Source organism: Rhipicephalus sanguineus, chromosome 8, assembly GCF_013339695.2.
Source record: "Rhipicephalus sanguineus isolate Rsan-2018 chromosome 8, BIME_Rsan_1.4, whole genome shotgun sequence".
Lineage (NCBI taxonomy): Eukaryota > Metazoa > Arthropoda > Arachnida > Ixodida > Ixodidae > Rhipicephalus > Rhipicephalus sanguineus.
Genome location: NC_051183.1, coordinates 65,840,910 through 65,861,432, shown reverse-complemented (window position 1 = coordinate 65,861,432; position 20,523 = coordinate 65,840,910). Strand labels below are relative to the sequence as shown.

Here is a 20,523-nt window from a genome sequence, read left to right as displayed (position 1 = left end):
TTGAAGATCTTGAAGTTTTTTAACACAGGCCAGGTTGAGCGAAAGACCTTATGACAAATTCCATGGAAGAGTGCGTGTTATAGCGCATGTAATTTTATTTGCATAGACGTCAAAATATACGCATGACCCCACAGAGCTCTTCACATAAATGCATCTGCAGAGCTAAGCCTATTTCATGGCCACAATAAGGAAAAAACATCAGGATGACACTCTCTGTCATTACATGCCCCGATTCGAAGATATATGAGATTGTAAAAATTAAGAGCCCAGTTTCTATTGGGAAAATGGGCCAAGCGAAGCTTCGCGTTATGACGCCTGACCTACTATTTCTTTCTTTCTTTCTTTCTTTCTTTCTTTCTTTCTTTCTTTCTTTCTTTCTTTCTTTCTTTCTTTCTTTCTTTCTTTCTTTCTCTTTCTTTCTTTCTTTCTTCTTTCTTCTTTCTTTCTTTCTTTCTTTCTGCTCCCTCCGAACTGTTTCCTTCCTCCATGCCGGGCATTGCACCTTCATCCATGTGCTTGGCCGCGCAACACTTCAGTTGCTACAGGCAACAATTACGCGCACGCGTTCATATCCGGGCACCAATTAAATGTGGTAACGCTAAATTACAGATTACCTCGATAAAAGCTCAGGTTCCCCCATCAGGAACGGCTAATCGCCGTCGAGTCCATGATCGAGAGAGCCCCAATTATTGGAGAATGACCCTAACAAATACGTGTGTGACCGTTGCACGTTCGCGGGCCGAGCTTTTGAACACCCGCACTTCTCTAGAATGACCAGCGCACGGTTTTTTGCTAAGCAAGTCGCCACCAAAATTTGTACCTCATTGAAGCTTTGCTTGATGACAGTCATTTGTCGGGCTTTACGTGCCAAAATCAAGGCATTATTATGAGCCACGCTGTGGTGAACGGCTGCGGAAATTTCTATCTCATGGGGTTGTTTAACGTGCACCTAAATAATATTTATTAGATGTACCCATAATTTAAACACGGTTGTTGGTTTTCTTAGACATTTGCATGGCTTTTCAATGCTCTTCTATCGGAATGCAACCTTTACATTGATTAGTGAGGCGGTAAAATATAGGGAACACATAAACATATTACGCATTGATCAATAGTGTTCTTTTGCGTAAATAACTTGGGGGAAGTGAAAAGCGCAGTTAATAATTGAAGCCAAATTTTGTATTAAAAAAAACTGAGACATCTTCTGGATACTGCGCAAATGGTATTAGTTAAAATAAGTGTGCTGCGTACTCAAATCTCCAAACTGAAAGGTAATCGAGGTGTAGATATCGGGCTTCTCAGCCAAAATTAATACCTCTTGGTTTAGGACATCTCCGATGTGAGGTCATTCTGGTCGTTCCTAATAGCTGCATTGAGCAATGGTAACAAGTAACGCTGGGGCCCTCCATTTCGGCTAAGGTGAGAAACTGTTGAAAGGGCACTGAAGCGTTTTTGCTGAAGCGTTTTTTGCGATGCAATGTTGGTCATTGGTTCATTTGCACGATTGTTTTTACATATGATGGTATGTAAGTTCAGCAAGTGTATTTGATCAAGATGAAAAAGAGAACATTGACAATGGCAACATTTACCACCGCCTGTGAACACTGCGGCGACGAAGAAACAATTCGACATATTCTGTGTGAGTGTCCGTAGCATAGCACACCGACACAATCTCCTTGTCATGCCTTCAACAAGTTAGACGAACAGCCTCTATCAAAAGAAAGACTAATACGCCATCGTCCGAACATAACGACGCAGAAGAAGGCTTCACAAGCACTACTAGCCTTCCTGGGATCCACTGGCCTGTCAGAACGCCTCTGATCGGAACGCTCGCGTGTATGTATGTAGTTGTGATTTTTTTTTCTTTCCTTATTATTTATTTTCTCTCTCTCGCTTTCAAACCCTACTCCCCAACCCCAGTGCAGGGTAGCATACCGGATACAAACTTCTGGTGAACCTCCCTGCCTTCCTCTGCTCTTTCTCTGGGTATTGGACGACCAAGATTATTACGTTTTTGACTATTTTAAGAAGTCAGAAACGATAATGTAAATAAGTTTAGTACTGATATTGTGATTCAAAATACCAGCATGCTAAGGAATTGTTCGTGTACACTTTATTACCAGCTTTCTAACTGAGCAAAGATGAGGAGCTTGAGTGCATTGGTGGAGTATTACTAAATATCGAAATTTCACTTTCTGGTTGATGTTTCTCTGTTGAATTACGTTATTTCATAAAGTGCTATTCTTCATGAAACAGTCAAAAATACATTAGAGGGATAAAAAAGATGCATATTAAAAGTAAGTATGTGTATGTTAAGACGTAACAATATTATTTCAAGTTTGATTAGCTGTATTTCGAGTTTGTGAATTCAAGAGTGGTCCAGGAAACTAATGTTTTTAATAAATCGTCAGTGGATTTACGGTTCAAATGAAACGGAAAATCAAACAACCTGGTACTGGATAATGTAGCGAAAAGAACATGCTTACCTTCCGTGATTTCAAACGGCAAACAAGATTGTGTGTCGGCTTCGAAAGAGGAACCAGTGGCAACACTGACCAGTTGCATTTAAGCCTAACCAGTTTATTTACACTTATCGTCGAGGTATAGGCGAGTATCTACATCACGCTTTTGATCCACTTCACAAAGTGTGACACACGGGTGTGAATGTTTGAGCTTCCATCTCCGCTACACCCAAACGAGAAAGACACCAGGCCGACTAGGATGAATCTGGAAGTATGACCATGTGTTTCCCATGTGGTTACCGGCCCTCCTGAGTCACCCTACAAAAAGACGGCAGCGGAAAAAAGAAAGAATCTGAGTGGACACATTCACGTTGTCTCGATACACATCTGAGAGAATATGGTCTTTGACGCGATTTAGGGACACGAAATATTTGGTTGTGACGCTTTAGCATGAAATGCTGTAAGCTCCTGTTGTCGGCGATTTTCAAGTTACCTTGAGACAAAAGCTAGAGCCGTTATTCGGCCACACAAACGAGTCAATCCGGGCTTTAACACGAGGTCATCCGGGCGTCGTTGTGAGAAGGAAATGAGTGCATTCCAGCAACCAGTGAAAATAGTTTCGTGGAGCGAGCTTCGCCGCCTCCTTCGTGAGATGGCGCCACGCTTCGTGCGCCGCATGAGTGTGCCTTCGCGAATATGTAAGATTGCGGCTATAGTATCATCTCCAACCAATCTGCTATCTGCTTTGCCGGTAGCCGTTTCATGCTTGCTGGTACTCTCGATTAGCGGAAAGCCAGCCATGTTTTTTTATTCAGTGCTCCTGCTGTAACAGTGCGCAGCAAACATTAGCCGCCGGTTGCCAGCACAGGCAATTACTCAAGAAAATTCAGCCAAAATTATTCAACCTTAGCTTACACTAGGGGTCGTATAGTCAACGGGAGCCAATGCTACGTAATGTTAGTAGTTTTTGTTTACTTATTTGTTGATTTATTGACATATACTGTTGCTTCCATGAGGGAGTAGTTAGTACGCGTGCGTATTTTACAATGTAATAGCAAGAAAATTGCAGAGCTAGACATCACATACTACAAAGGCAATTATTAAAGATATAGCAATGTTTGTCATTACTAATAAAGTAAGATATTGAAATAATGTAACAGAACAAAAAGAAACAGAGGTAATCCAAAAGAGATACATGCGGTTAAAAATGGTAGGGTATAGATAATAGGATGAAATAGCGTCATGACATGCATGCAGGAACGTCGTAGCATGTAACAGCCATTTTAAAGATGATCTGTGACCTTAGACATAAACACGTGCTCTCGAAGTGTGTCATCATGCAGGAGTGTTTCTTTTTTTCTTTTTACTCAAGTTAGTGAAACGTAACTTTCAAAGTAGCGACATTTACTAAATACACAAAATAACACGGATCTAAACACCTCAGTCGAGTGTATCAGGAAGGCGCGTATGGTCTGCATTATATGTACTTAAAAGTGGAGAATATCTAAAACACGCCGCACACTTAAATTTAACGCAAGCAGTTTTCCGCCACGTATGTCTGATGCCTTATTCATTTCATGAACCTCACATACTAAGGTCACAACATGTGCTGCGTTTTTCATGGTGAACAAGGATCGAGTGAGGGAGCCGAAATCTCCAACTCCCAATCCGTATCCCAATCCGTTTCCTTTAATGTGTACCGAAATACCGCACGCAAAATTAGGGCATTGTTCGTGTCCATCCCATTCGTTGTATATGTGTCAATATTACACAATGGACAAAAAGAGGTAGTAAGGATATCTCCTAAACAAGAATGAATTGCTCGGTACTGATGGCTAAATGTAAACTGCGAGCAACATAGAACATCTGAAACTGTTGCATTCTCTTAACAACTCACTGGCATTTTCTTCCCCAGCACATATATAAAAATTGTAAAACCTGCCAATACCTAAAAATGCCACTTTTCAGTACTATGCGCAATGGGCCATACGACGGCATTTCAGCGCAGTTCCTACATAAGTCATAAATATTGCATCTCGCTGCCTGAAGCAGGGAAGCTAGGACATCTGTCAAACACTTGGGTATAAAAAAAATAATATTCAGAGCTTGCAACAAACTTTGCCTACCATAAAACTGGCGTAGTACTAGCACTGGCTAACGTTAGCTACTGCTATCTTTATTTGACGCTAAGTGTTAGCTAATATTGACAATCTGCTTGTGTAACGGTGAAAAATTTATAAAGACAAGCCTAAATAACTTGTATCATAATGTCCGTCCGCATTCATACAGGCCTATACACAGACTGCAGATTACAAAAAGCCCCCGGTGTTAATTTTCTTGCCTCCTTTTTCATAATAAAATATAACCAAAAGCACGCAATATATTACCCCGCCACTATTACCTTTTGGAATATAAAATACATGCGGATTACTGTGAACTCATATGGGGCACTGCCAGGCAGACAGCCTTAGAAAAACTCTACGTCTGCGGAAGGAAAAGTCGACAAATCATTTACAACTTCGCCAGATATCATGTTTCCGCACATCTCTTCCAAACTCGTCATATTGCAGCGCTCTTTAGTATTTATTGCTTCAGCCGAGTTATTCGATATCAATAGCAAATAATGAATAATATTATATTGCTTAAAGCAACAGCTGAGTTAACCAAATACGCTTCTGTATGTCATTTACGGTTCGTGAAAAGGATATGGAAACGAGAACCACGTACAAAAAATACTCAGCTCGAATGTTTAGAATACGTACACTCTCTGTAATAAATGTATCAACACGAAATGGTTTTGATATTCCATGCTGTAGGACCTCATGCTTTCTTCGTGTGGAGGCATTATGTGGAATCTAAGCTATGAAAATTGTCTTTCATATAGTCTTCTTATTTGCTTTCCTGTTCCTTTATTCACTCAATTGCTTTTACTTGTTGCATTTCTTTGATAATTGCGTAAAACCTTAACGTACGTGGTTTCTTGTATATGTGGGCTGCGTATGTGTGCCGCCACTGCATTCTGCTGGAAAGCCTAGTCTGCTGGAGTAGGCTGGAAAGCCAAGTCAAGCGTATTGAATCTTTTTCTTTCCATGCCCTCCACCCTGTCAAATCTTAACTAAAACCGACTGATTGATCGCTTGATACCTATTCAGTCATAGCTGCATCTGTTCGTGTGTGAGAATGTTGCATTGAAGAGAGCATTTTTTCTTTGTCATGCGTGAAGGGGCTGAAAAAAGCGAGCGAAATCTCGTGATAAATTGACATTTGTGTTAATAGTTGTATACTATTAATAAGGGCTAGCGAAGAAATGTGCTCGAAAGCGCAACTAGCCGCGGATACAAGCTGAACTGAAGTCTTCACGAGCGAGAACCTAAGTACCTACGCATGCATAACTATGGCATCCATGCATTGCTTGGCTTTTCGTGGGGCTACCGCAAGTGTATATTGTCCTGCCCAGGAGATATCTGTAGCATGGTGCACGTGTATTGCATGCATACCGTAATTATAAATCAATGCTGCTTACCAGGCACGTTCCCTTGCCATTTGTGTCCGTGCATAACATTTCAGAACGGGTGAAGTTGTGGCGAGAGTTGTTGAACCGGTGTGGACAGTCTTTATAGGGCAGGATTTTCGTTCTGATGTACAGGAGGCGAAGTGTCTTTCCACCTTCTGCCACAAGGGAAAGTACAGTTTATTTTACTTACTTGACATGGCGTTACCATATATACAGGGTACCCAAGTTAGTCTAGGCAGAGTTTAAGAATATGACGACGCACTATATGACGACGTGGCCAAATACTTTTGACGAATATTGCATGGAGCAAGTCATACTGTTTCTTGTATTCTTCTTAAGCGCCTAATTAGGCATTTTTAAATACCTAACCTTTGAAGCAACGAATATGGCCAAACAATTCAAATGACAAAGTTGTAGCTCGGTTTGCAAAAGGTCACATTAGACAGTTTCTAACTATCTATGGATTAAGAATTAGTGTTTTTCTGCTTACTAGAGATGCCCGCGAAATACGAAAAATACCGCGTGACATCTTCAAAAACCAGCGCTAATTTAAACATGGACAGAAGAAACAGCAAACGAGGACGGGCGCGGATGCCAACAAAGCTTATATTGTGCGTGCACAATAAAAGCTTTGTATATATATAGCTTATGAAAGAAAGGAAGGAAAGGGGAGGAGAGGGAGGGAGATGGATGCTGATGCACGAGGTACTAAAAACAGGCGTGTAGATGGTCAAGATTGCAGTAGGAAACTGTATTCCTACCATTATGTCGCACTGCGGCCGCTTTGTCGAAGGTAGTAGCAGACGCTCTCCCCACCCGGCGCCGGCACAAAAAGACAATGAAACGCTCAGTCGTACCCGCTCACTCAGTCGTTCCCGCCATGGAGCGCAGCAGACGCTCTCCCCATCCGCTCCCCGCCCAAACGCCTTCATGAAAGCCAGCAGCGAGATCAGGCGCATAGTCGTTTGCGTCCCATTTCTAAGGAGCTTCGCTCATCGATGGCATTCGTACACGGCACAACTGCTAGTTTTTTCTACCCCTATCTGTGGTACATTCAAATATGTGCGGATCGCTGAGTTTTCTCTGCGCAACTAAGCAGTGAAACCTCAAACCATACGTTAACGTTGCAAGCGTACAAACATGCGCGATAAGTACACAGTAGCTGTTTAGGCTTGTTTGTGATACACAATGTTATGCTTACTGTGCGAAAAATGAACAAAAGACAACATTAAAGTATAGAGACAAATGTAAACTGCCTACTGAAGGCTTTGCATGGATGGTAGTTGACTGAATGTTAAATAAAGAACAAAACCACTAACGCCTGATTGGATAAAATTAAAACAAGAAACCGAGAACAGACGCAACAGCCATTTAGGAACGACTCACAAACTCCTATCGCAAGTGCGACTTGCCGAAAACTGGAGATCCTCTATATAACGACAATGCATGGTTTGCTGACGCATACGTGTGGTTCAGGTGCCACTTGTACTTCCATTTTGTGGTGGCACTATGTGGATTGTAAGTTCCTCGGTCACCGAAGCGAACCAGGCCGACCCTGCCAGAGTCATAGCTGAAGCAATAAAAAAGACGATCGTACCCGAGTCATAGTTCAAACAACAAACATGAAGCATAAGTCGCACGCAAACGCCACAATACTGTCCACTGTACTTTTAGAGAAGAAGCCCGAGACAACGAACCAGCTTGGTTGTTATAAGTGGTCCGCGTTTAAACGGTAAATAATTAAATGCACCTCAGAGAGGGAAGGGAGAAACAGGAGACATAGGAAAGGAAAGAACTTTGACCAGTACAGAAAAACTAGTATATGCGACCGTACACAGTGGCAAGTAAAAGGGGAGATCGAAAGTTAAGAAAAAAATGGAAAAAAGAAAGATAGAAAAAAGACCGAGAGAAGGAAGATTACCCGTAGGGGGCAAGATAACTTTCAAATAGTGAAAACATACTAAGACCGTTGCGTATCACAGGACAGTTGTTCAGTATCACGGGTTATGTACCGCGTTTGCTTTACAGCAGCGGTCGGCCACCCGTGGCCCAAGGGCCGCATATGCGGCCCGCGGGGCAGTGTGATGCCACCCCCAAAAAAACAACACAAGCCCCCCCCCCCCCCGCTCCCCTACTTGTCACTTATTGTATGAAGGCCGACACGGCAGTTTTGACATAAAGTAGAGTTAGGCAGGAACAAAGAATGGTCACTTCCATGTGGCATTACTCCGCACCTTCATACTTTGTCAGAGAACTTCTTCATTTGTTTTCCTTGTAAAGGTCGAAAGAAGGGTGAGAAAGATTCTTTTGTAGGACTAGGTTAGGGAAAGACATCCATCCAAGAATCTCCTGTCAGTTTTGTGCAATATTGTCAATTCACCGATTTTTTTTTTTTTCTATTTGCCTGAAAAGCCACCCCTCGCACCGGTCTTGCCGTCCGGTTGCCGCCTTGTCGGCTTCATGCAGCTTAGCCACCCGCCTCAAAATGCTGGCGACCCCTCTTTTACAGCATAGAATGCCGTATGAAGCATTACAATAAACGTATGCGCACGAGCTTCCTTTGTAAGGAAAATGCACCAGGAACTTATAGAACTTCTCTACGAATAACGAATTTTCTACGCTGGTCTGTTTGGGTATATTACGTACCTTCGTTTACGTGTCCCCAGCCAGCAGCCAGCACCGGATAATTCACCAGCCACATCTTTACCCGAGGCAAACAAACTGGTTTGACATATCTGTCGAACTGCAGACGTTTTGACAACTGATGGCAAAAAAAAAGAAAATCACAGACAGCGATGTTTAGCGTTTCATGCGACGCTGAATATAATAATTACGACTGTTTCAAAAATTGACATCTGCTTCATGTTCGTTACTTATGGCTCGCAACACGTGTATAGAAATAATCAATTTGAAGATTGATATTTTTGTACTCGTGCAGTGTGACCATATTCTCACGTGGTTTTGAGGTTGAAGAAGGCGGCAGTCAGCGTGGTCAAAGACGAAACTCTTTATTGGAGGCGAACATGTGTCCGGAAAATGACAGGCCAAAATAAAAGCAATGCACACTGTAAACTGATAGCGCCGGGAACAAGGTTTGGCCGTCGAGTAATCTGTTCATCTATGAAATTGCGTCGGCTTTTACACATGTCTTATCGAGATTTTCAGTGTTATCTTTGGTGCTTGGGTAAGTTCCCGAATAAACTCTATTGTTCACGTGAGGTAGACAGTCTTATCGGAGGATTTTAAGATAACCTGAATGGTTCCCAGACACTCGGGCGCTGCCTGCTCAAGACAGTGGTTACACGTGTAACGGAACGGTTACATAAAAAACGGCAGGCTTGCGCGGAAAGCGCAGCACAGTCGCAGCGAAAGCTGGAAAAGCGGCATTGCTAGAGCCCGTTATAAACTCTCTTGTGGCTACTAATACAAGTATACATTAGCAACGTACCCACTACTTCACAAATCATAATTTTTTGTACATAGGAAGCAACCACCATGATATTATTCGCCATTCTGCGGAGAAGCGAGGTAACATTTGTAAGACATTAGGTGCACTTTGTTGATTCGACGGCTGATCACGATGAAGAATTATGGCTGAGTCCTTTGTAATGGGTTGGAATCTCTAAATTACCCGCCAGTTATGAAATTAGCATAGTGTGACTCTCGGTCGTTATTTAAATCTCCCACCGCGCTTTGTGACATAACTAACGTGACAAAGAGAGAGAGAGTAGAGAAATTAACTTTATTGAGACCCTGAGGAAATGGATCATGGGAGCGTTATGGGATTCCTTGGCAACCAAAAGAAGTGAACTTGGGAGGAACCCGCTACGCTATAAATAATCATACTTTTTGTCATGTAGGGAAGCAGCCACTATGCAATTTTTCGTCATTCTGCGGAGAACCGTGGTACCTGCTAAGCACCTTTAGGGCATTATGTACACTTTGTTGATGATGTTGCTGATGACGATGAAGAATCATGGCAGAGCCCTTTGTAGTGTGTTGGAAGCATTCAACAACCCACTCGTTGCGCAATTCGCATTGTGTGACGCCTGGTTGATGTTTTACTCTTCTACCACGCTACATTACATATGTTAATGTGGTTACTTCGCGACATGAAGCCTGTATGGGGCCTTTTTGCAAAGGAGTTTCAAGCACCGGCATGGCTCTGAGGCAGAACACTGGGCACTCTCCCACGCAGAGGGCCCAGGTTCGAACCTCGTTCCATCCTGGAACTTTTTTCTTAGTTCGTTGTTTTCTTATTTCGAGCGATAGTGGTTACGGCGCCAGAAACGGTCCTTGTTGTGATCTCATAACAGCTTTCGTTGTGAAAATATACGCGAGGCAATATGGTACAACCACAGACGTGCGCAGGGTTCTCCATTAGTGGGGTGGGGGGGGAGGGGTGAAGTTTCACCACACACTCCTCCCCCCACCCGTTGGTCGAGGCCGAAAGAAAACTCCGCCATTGGTGAAAGTATGAAAATAAAGCGATGACGTGCTTCTCAAAACGGCCTGCCATTGGTCCATATCTTTCCAGGGTAAAGGTGGCAAGAAAACAGTCCTTTGAATGCAGCATCAGGGATCCTCGGTCGCCATTATCTCAAAAACATACGTAACCACAACCCTACGCAATAAAAGTGACGTGGAAGGTCCGACTGAATGAAGGTATGGAGCAGCACTGGCGCCCCCCTTTAGAAAATTAGGGAGGGGGGAGCCCCCCCCCCCTGACCCCCTCGTGCGTACGCCTATGGCTACATAACGCCTGCTGATAAATGTGCGGTAAGCGTGCGCGGTAGTGTATCGCGTTCGATGTGCACGCTAATGTGGTTTTTTTTTGCACTTGACGCAACACATGGTTTAAGCAGGCTTCTACGCCATCAGTTATACTCTGAGCGCATCCGTACAGTTGAGCCTGCAGCATGTTTTTCACGGCCCTTCGTTATAATTTTCATGCAAGCATAGAACGTTTGTAGCTGTGGTCAGCGACAGTGCTGGTCGCCAGCCTAATGCAATCGATACAATAATATCTGGGGTTTAACGTCCCAAACCCAAGATATGATTATAAGAGTCGCCGTAGTGCAGGGCTCCAAAAATTTCGACCACCTGGGGTTCTTAACATGCACCTAAATCTAAGTACACGGGACTAAAACATTTTCGCCCCCATCGAAATTGCAGCCGCCGCGGCCAGCGGGGCGATCGGAGATCTGTTCGTTCCGCTTGTTCGTTCTCCTGGGGAAGAACAAGCGCGCTGAGTGGCTGAAGCGGGAGATGCCACTCTAGGCCAGGGGGTGTCGCCATTTCTTTTTTTTTGCTTGATCTTTTCTTTTTTGGTGACGTCATATCGCGGCATAACGAGTAGGGTGATCGGAGATCTCTGTTCTGGCGGCGTAGGTGATTGGCCGAAGCCGGGAAAAACCACGTCTCTGAGGGGCGTAGCCGTTTTTCTTTTTGCTTGATGTTTTATTTTTTGGTGACGTCATACGCGTCATAACGAGCATGTCGTCTGCTACAAACGAACGGAGCGCGAGACCGCTCGCACGTGTTCTCTCGAGCGAATAAACGGCTTGGCACGGCATTATGCGGCGGTTGCGGCTGCCGCAACAGCTGATTTTGAGAAAATGGCGCTTGCGACGTGTGCTTCTCTTGCGGTTGGAGGTGCGAGATGCGTTTGAAGACATGAGCGAGTGCGGCGTCGCTTTCTGTTCTCGAAACGAACAGTGCGGACAAAATGAACGGGCTTGCCTGTGGTCTTACGCGCAGGGACTTCTTAGTTCAAAAGCGCTACCAGCTACTGCCACGTGTCGTCCCGGTCCTCACTCGTGAACGACGGCCCCAGTGGGCACGACGGCGTAGGTATCTGTGCGTGCTCTTTTATAAAAGCCAGCAGAAGCTCCCTTTGACGATTCGACACCCGGGAGCCAAGCCAGACATTCCGGTGGGACGACATCTTGAAAAACTGCGCCTACCGCTACTTTTTTTTTTTTTTCGCGTGCGCGACTTCACATAGCGAGCACGTTAGAAGAACTAACACCAATAAATATCAGCGCGCAAACCTACTGCTGTTTCAGAAACTGTTTGAGCTTGAAAAGAAAAACAATATCTTTTCGTGTAACAACTGTATTTATTAGAAGGTGAGAAACACTTCGTTTTGAAATATACGGTCCCCTTGCCGAGGACAAACGATGCGCGTCTACTTCCGGAAAGCTCGCCGCTCACCGCTTGGTTGTCCTCTTCCTCTCGGCGGAAGAGAGCTGCGGACCGCCCACTTTTGTGACGTAACACCGCCAGAACGAACGCGGAACGAACAGAGATCTCCGATCCCCCCACCGTGGTGGGGGGATCGGAGATCTCTGTTCGTGGTGTGTCGTTAGGTCGCTTCAATGACTGTTGCATTAACATCCATGGCAAACGTGATTTGTTTGTGTGTGTGAGTGTGTGCGTGTGTCGGGAGAAGGTTCAGAATGCCCGAAGTTATGTGGCTATGCTCCGCAACTGTTATTTAGCATCTGTAACTGCTGCCCATCAGTGTCGCTCTGTGAATATTACCGAGAGTTCTACAGCTGCTCGATGCTACAAAATTAATAATTACCCTGGGTAAAACATGCTACGCGTTCGGTTCATCTTTGCCGTTAAAGCGTTAGTTTTGCCCTGGCCTTAAGAGAAGTAATAGATCAGTGATGGATCGTAATGGGATGTTTGCAAAGACGAAGTAGTGGGCAGTTTGCAAAGGATCGGTGATGGGTCGTAGTATACTGCCGGTTACGCCGGACGCGTGACAAGGTTAGACTAAGAGGAGCTTCGCCCCTAAAATATGCAACATTCCGTTTCTTGTCTTGAATCAACGTATAAGCATCTTCGACTTACCTTTAAAAGACTTACCTTTAAAAGGGCTACGTCATTTTGCAGTGTCGTTATTCTGAAGCCAGGGTGCACAATGATCTTTTTAACATGTGCACGCGGTCCTTCGTATGCCCATGTTGCATTGTACTTCACATGAATATTGTCTGGTTGTTCTAAGCTACAGATAAAAAAATAGTGTAGCATTTGAGAGTGAACCTCTGCACAGAAAAAAATTCGGCAGATCCCACGCACCGTGGGAGTCGATGTTATGCGAAGCATGCGGCGGCTAGGTGACTGTGTGCCGTTTCAACACTATAAGTAAGACGAATTTCGTACACAGGGAAGTTTTTCTTCACTTGTTTAACTTATGTGTTATGCCAGTATAGCTTCCGCGAATTCGCTGATGTCGGGGACACCACTTTCGCATTGATGTCTTATAGCTTATGAACAGCAAAATTTCTATATCTTGTTGCATTAGCGTTCATAAGTTCAAGCTCTAATCTATTTGCGGTGTGTTACGCCGTGTAGACTGCTTATTTTAAATATGTTGCATTGTGCGGAATTTGTTGTTTTTTAGCACAATAAATGACAAGAGAAATTTTCGCACTTTCTGGCGTCATGTGGTTATGTTATTTGTGGTACAATTTTGAAAACTCATTTTTTGGTAGTTATGCAAATCCAAATATGAGCTGGTGTTAGCGTCACAACTGCTACTGCAAATAGAATTATAATCAATTCTAGAGCAATTGCAAGGAAAGTAAAATACACAAAACAATTTAAGGCTAAGGCCCGACATGGTGTTTTAGGAAAGCAAACTAAAACTTCCATCAGATGTCTCAAATTATATTCCTCAACTTGTACGAACAGCCTAAAAGTCGTGATAGGAATCAAGTCTTGTATTTAGAAAGCAATAAAAATTTGACCCTTTACCACGAGGCAACATGTGTTTTGATTTATATGCAAAAACCAATATTATAAGTCAAACATCTGCAAAGTTTTTTATCTAGTGCAGATTTTTTTTCACGTTAAGACACACTTAAAGAATGCTGACTTTTTAATGAGTGGAAACTAATCACTCGCCTGGAAACTACGCAATGGGCCGCTGTTATTATGAAGCGATGTGATATAACGCTCCCGCCACATATTTGCGACTTGAAATGGCCAGGTTTATCCTCGAAGTTGATGAGAAGATATACCTGTGGAACATATCAGGATATATTTCACTTGCAATGATGTAATATTGCTTTTCACATAAGGGCACTTCAATACAAGCCGTAGTGTCGTCCTACGTAGGAAGTAAAAATTGAGAAAAAAAATCTTCCAAATTTTCTTACCCGCCTGGGCAACTTAGTAATGGTGACGACAGATTAGTAAAAAAATTACACCATCTCCCGCTAAAGGGAACCATGTGTAGATGCGAAGCAGATGGGAGATGGTTCGCTTGAGCGATAGATAGTGTAATTTTTTTAGGAGCTGGCTCGCCAGGTTCTTAAGCTGGGGCGAAGTCCTGTTCCGTAAGCTGTATCCATTCATTCAAAGCGTCGTGGAATGCGAAGAGGAACGCTACGCGCGTGGTGTCTTCCCTCTAGCCTGGCCGTTAATTCTCCCAGGGTGAGCGGGGAACGCGATGGACAGGCGCGTGAGAGGGGGGAGCGTAGGAGCGGCGAGAGAAGGGGAGTGTACGCGCATGCGCTGGAGCTCATTGCGGCCTTGCGCAGGAGAGGATGAGGCGCGCGAGAGGCAGGGAAGGCACGTCGAGAGGAGGTGTGTGGGGGGGGGGGCGCATGCGCAATAAGGGTGGTCACGCCGCACACCGGATTGAACTCCGCCACAAGCTGCTTGGCATCTAAAACAAAAGGAGAGCTCTAACGAAAGGAGAGGTCTTAGATGGTTAGGTGCGGGGCCGCCACCTTCTCCGACGCTCCTGTGCGCACGCTTATGCGTACACATGCCAGGTATTCCGGGGTATACCGCACCTCCACCAAAATGTCATGGGGTTAGAAGATTCAAAAGGAAGAAAGAAATATATTTAAAAATGTACACAGCTAGAGTTCTTCAGCCAAAACGCAGCCAACAACGCGAGCACTATAGGAATCGTCTTCTTTATCGCCTCGATGGCGCATTCCCTGTTGTACATCCTGGTTTGTAACAGCATAAAGTGTTTAAACGAACTAGCATTATGACAGCAAATTTACTTTCTACGTGAAAGGCGAATCATGAGTTCGCTAATTAGAACTAACACGGTAGCGATGAGGCTGCTATTGCATAGAACAATGCTTACGATCCATGGCATTCTCGTCCGGTCGATTGTCTTTCCATTTATAATCCTCCCAATAGGCTTCACGACGCCGCAACCTGTGAAGACATCTTAGTGATCAGACCGAAGAGCTACTTGCGCACATGGTGCTAGTGCCTACAACCTGTCGAAGTGGGCACATATTTATGAAGGCTCGCATTGGTGGTAAAAAATAAGGGCCGTTTTGTATAACGTATTTGCGGGCTATTCGCTAAAGAAAAGAACGTAAAGGTTCATTAAGAGAAACAAACATTTTTACGTGTACCTGCAGATTGGATAAACGCCCTTATCGTTATCGTTTGTGTTCATTACATCAACGTGGGATTTGCGATGATATTCATTTCGCAAATGCTCCGTAAGGCTTTCCAGTAAACAAATATGAAAAAAACGGAACGCCTTCAATTCGGCACTAGATTCTGCTGAATCATTGTTTCTGTTTCACTGATGTGTTCCACAATTTTAGACAGCTCATATAACACGCTTGCATGAGCGGCCGTACGAATGACCCTGTTTTCATTATGCTGCAACATTTCATCATTCGCCGCAATAATAAAAATTAAATTCGATCTATACTTTCCTTATTCCCACCTTTCTTTATTTCCACCTGATAGAGGCACATCAACATTAAATAATGTTATTGAGTGTTACCTGGTTGATTAATTGTTTCCAAGAACACCTGAAAGGAAGAGGATGTTACAGTTACTGATTTAAACGACAAAATAAGGCTGCGGTTGCGCACATTTTAGAGCACTATTGGCGTCTGTAATATATACCAGTAACTCAAATTAATAGAAAAATAGACAAAATGCACAGAATAGAAACGATCCATACCGGCGCACCTAAACAGAGATAAAAATTAGAATTAAGAAACAGAGGCGTCTTGTATTCGTGGCCATTCTGAGAACCGCATCGCTTAAAAGCGCACAATTGTGTGACAAAAAACTGAAAACTGCGACAAAAATGTCACAGTTTAACCGCAAGGGCGCCGCAATGAATGCGATAGGAACAAATTGCGATGTTATACGAAGTGATGTTGGCAGCTAACTCTTTTGGATCCGATCTCGTTTAACACACACACACACACACACACACACACACACACACACACACACACACACACACACACACACGTACGCACGCACGCGCGCGCGCGCGCACGCACGCACGCACACACACACACACACACAATTACAGCATATCCACGGGTGAATTATGAAGAGCTTGGGCGAGGCTCCTGAAGCAATCATGGTCTTGGGATTCGCTACTCGTTGAGCCCGTTTCGCAGCGGCGTCCTTGGCGCGCACCGTCACGGGATCCACCTGGCTGCCGCCGAGCGAGCGCCCGCCGCTGCGCATCGTCCATGCTCTGCCAACGATCCGACACGTACGGCGACGATCCAGGAGTATGAGAGAGGTGTTTGCTCCCCGCGCAGCCCGCGCAGCAGCCAATCGGAGAGCAGCGGCACTTCCAGCGCCATCTAGTGTCGATTCACACAAGCGCCATATTGCACACAATTCTATTGGACCAACGCCATCTAGGAAATGAGACGAGAAATGGTGATGACGACACAGATTGTGTACAGCGCTATCTAGAATATCGTCCCTGAACTGCAGTTTGTATGTACTTCTATGAGACAGCGCCATCTATTGCATCATACGGGAGATCCGTTTACGGCGGACAACGGAGACGTGACAAGGTTAGACTAAGAAGAGCTACGCCCCTAATAAAAGCGCTGGTGTAAGAGAATTCGACCTCTCCAGGGAGAGATGCTGTTTCCGCTCAGTCTCTTTGCACTGGGAGCGCAGCACGTAGATGGGTATACGAGCAAACCGCTGATGGCTGCCGAGATAGCGCGTGCTCTAGCGATCGCAACCGCGCTCTTAGAACTAATGTTCAAAGTTATTGCTCAAGCGACACCCTCCCCCGTCCCTCGCATCTTTTCATGCTCGTTCAAGACGGGCGGAGCGTTTCCTCTCTGCTTGGACGGCAGGCCTCCCGAGCGGGGTGATGTAATCGCATGCGCCCTCCGAGCGACGGAAATGGGCCAACTCGTTTGATCTCTGCTTCAGCTACGTTCGCGAGCTTTTACTCGCGGTAGAACATACGATGCGCGGGAGCCTGTCATCAATTTGGACTTTACACGGGACGTGACGGCGATGGCAAAAACCCGTGGAGAGTGTCCATATAATTGCTATTGCAATAAGACAAATAAGGAATAGTGCATTTTCATATTTGGTCCAGCCCTCGACCAATGCGCACTCTGATTGAGAATGCAAACCGTTTCTCGTCAATATTTCTGAATATTTCTTGGCACTAAACCGGCCTCAAACGAAGCTTAAAAATGGATGAAGAGAGAGATTACGAAGCGCTAAGTAAACAGTATGCGAAGTTACATTGCGCAAAATTCAAGATGAGGTAATGGATCAAAATTTTACTGGCAGAAAATGTATCATAAATCGTCCAGGGAGCCCTGCGCATACATTGAACAAATCACACAAATATGTTTCACATCTTACGTGTAAACGTTTACAACAATGCAGGCCTAATAATGTCGCGGATAGGAAGGCCTGCGCTTTTTTTCTATGCTATGATAAAAAAGCAAGGCGCGTACACAAAACAATGTAATGAGGTGCATTTATTAGGATATGCTTTGACCATTAACGTAAATGCCACCTCTACAGCCTCTTAGAGGCGCCTAAAAGGCCACTTAGGAACATCTAGAGCTACCTAAACTAGTGCCACCTAAAGTTAGAATGGGAATAAAAGGACAAAGTGACGAAGCGTTACAAAGGAGGCGCTTGTGAGCCAGGAACAACACGGGTAGGTGGTGAATAAAAACATTCGCGTACCAACTATATTAACTACTAAGGTGTCTGGAATTCCCAACGTTAGTTTCAGGGTATAGCGGGTCGCCCTCCTTTACGCGCAAGCGTGAATGCTCCATTTGTCCAATCGCTGTCTTGATGTGTGTCAAAGCCATCCTCGCGAATGTAGAGACTTTCTACGGGCTGTGAGGCCAGTGATAGCACCCACTTGCATGCGCGTGGCCGCGTTCACGGAGCCAAACATCTATGCATTTTTATAGCAAAACTGTTAGGCTCGAGGTTGGACGTGTTCCTTAAATAGAAAATTATCATCTTCATAAACCGACACGCGCTGAATCACCGCCCAACCATTCTGTACATATGGCTAAGAAGCTGAGACATGCGGACCAGGGGTTTCAGATGGTTCTTTTAGTCTCCCTGAAATATTGGTTACGTCTGTACAGAAATATTAATCGGTGTTTGCCGACCGTGTCTTCCCTTGTTAAGTTTCAGTGGACCAGTTCGGTGAGTAGTGCAATTCGCCCAATTTCTGTGGCACAATACGTGTTATAGATGTCTTTTACAGCAGAGCTCTTATACTCGAGGTTGGCCATGTGTCGTAAATAGAAAATTATTATCATCACGAACCGACATGCGCTAAACCACCGCCCGAGAATTCTGTACAGGTGGTTGACAAGAAAAAGTGAAAACGTGCCCAGAAGTCCTACTGTCACTCATCCCTGCACGAATGAGTACAAACTGAACTAATTTCTTTAGTAAATTTCTAAACTAATATCCCAAAGTAATGCGTGGACGGGCCTTGAAACAAAAACAAGTCTTTGTTCACTCGTTCCTTTTCATTCATCTACGGGCAATGAATTTCTAGTAGACATGATCACCTAGCAATACAGCCTGTTTATGTAATTACAAAAAAAAGTATATAGGATAACTTGTACTTTGCAAATGAGGACAATGTTTCTTACTTGAGGTGCAATCAATGACGAAATGGCAAGACCCATCCACGCTGGTGATATCATGGCTTTGTTGGGCGTTTTCGTCTCTGACAATGGTCTTTGCAAAACCAGCGTGCTAGGCACTCGTGTCTTGCACTAATGTTGAAAGATGAGAAGCTAAGACCGCTGACGCTGGAGTCATGCGCGGACTCTAATATGACACTACGCTAGGTTTGAATGGCTTAGATAACTCAAGAGCGCCTTCATCGCAATCTCGAAAATGTTAACAAATCGAGGATAACCTCCTGTGCTGAAAGGACTCATATTCACAAATGACATGATGACTAAACTTATACTGACGAACACGTAGGAGTTCTCCGACACGTGTTGCTCCTCCCTAGGACAGCATAAAGTTCTTTGGCCGCATCAAAGCTGTAGACGCACGTTTTTCGTGATGACACGAATGGAGTCATCATATGAAAGAGACAACCAAGAAAGGATGTCCCCGGTATCGCACTCGAAAGGTTATTCACGTCCACGTATCGTTAAAGGGTGCCTGAAACTTTCTGGCTGTGATTTACTGGATGCCTTTGTGTCAAGCTCCCGAGATGTGTGGACTCATTATGCTTATGATGATACACGTAAGATGAAAGAATATCGTTGGTGTGCTCATTACATTTCTGACTCCTCGTACATACCTAGCATGCCTATTTTGAAGTCGTAACAGAACCCAAAACGTAGATGTTGTCATGGGTGTTTTATTTTTCGGGTGCCAGCCGCAATGAATGTTAGCAACGCTCTTGCAGACCGCGCCGCAATGTTTGACAAGCTTCGCAATTGTTTGAGATCATTCTGTTAAGATTACGCGCAGGACGCGAATAGTCAAGTTTATTCGAGAGCTTACGCGAGCACCATCGGTAACGCTGGAAAGTTCGATGACTGAGATACGAAAAGACGACTCGTTTCACGAATGATCAGATTACCGACGACAGACGACCGTGCTCGCCACTATCACTGTAGAGCGTGTATTGCTTGTGCATTAACTCTTTATTTCTTTGGGCACACGTTCGTCAGAATAAGGCGTTTCTTCTTGAACACGCCGACTGTCGCCTTCTTAACGCAACGATCACGTGACAATATTATAGTCAGGCTAAAAAAGCTGGCGCTTTGAGAGTTTTTATGTCATTGCCTTGTTGACATAATTTGTCATATAGCTCAGGGTACACTATCGTATATTGCGTATAAGCCCTGCTGACAACATGGATACATATATGTAAATCCGAATATCAGGACACATATACGTTAATTTTATTTATGAGATTGCGTATAATAGCCTATGTTGATCTAGACAGCAATGCGAAGATCAGAACACATATACGTTAACTTTGATGAAGAGACTCAGCCTAATATATTAGATTGAACTCGGCAGCCATCGTTGTCCTTGTTGACTTCTCGTTGAATGCTGCAGAAGCGAATCCTGAATACTCATGGAAATAAAAATTATATAGCACCTCCTATTATGGCAAAGAATCCAACCCAAGATCGCCTAAAGTGGCATTGTGAGCCTCCGCTGAATGATCTGAGAGCGGTATATTTTGGCGTCTTTCAGCCATAAAACAAGCGTTGCATGAGCAAAGAATAGGGGCTCGCACGT

General features: G+C 44.3%; 1 protein-coding gene across 1 annotated transcript; it reads right to left on the bottom strand.

Annotated features, from left to right (window-relative positions):
• Positions 1-2,574: 2,574 nt before the first annotated feature.
• Positions 2,575-19,093, bottom strand: LOC119402786 (trypsin-2). The gene is made up of 8 exons (XM_037669857.1): positions 18,900-19,093; positions 15,761-15,788; positions 15,098-15,171; positions 13,897-14,012; positions 12,856-12,994; positions 8,623-8,737; positions 5,986-6,131; positions 2,575-2,780 (listed from the first exon to the last, which is right to left on the bottom strand). Exons 1-8 carry the CDS (start codon positions 18,951-18,953, stop codon positions 2,616-2,618), a joined length of 837 nt encoding a protein of 278 aa, XP_037525785.1. The 5' UTR covers positions 18,954-19,093; the 3' UTR covers positions 2,575-2,615.
• Between the last annotated feature and the right edge of the window lie 1,430 nt (positions 19,094-20,523).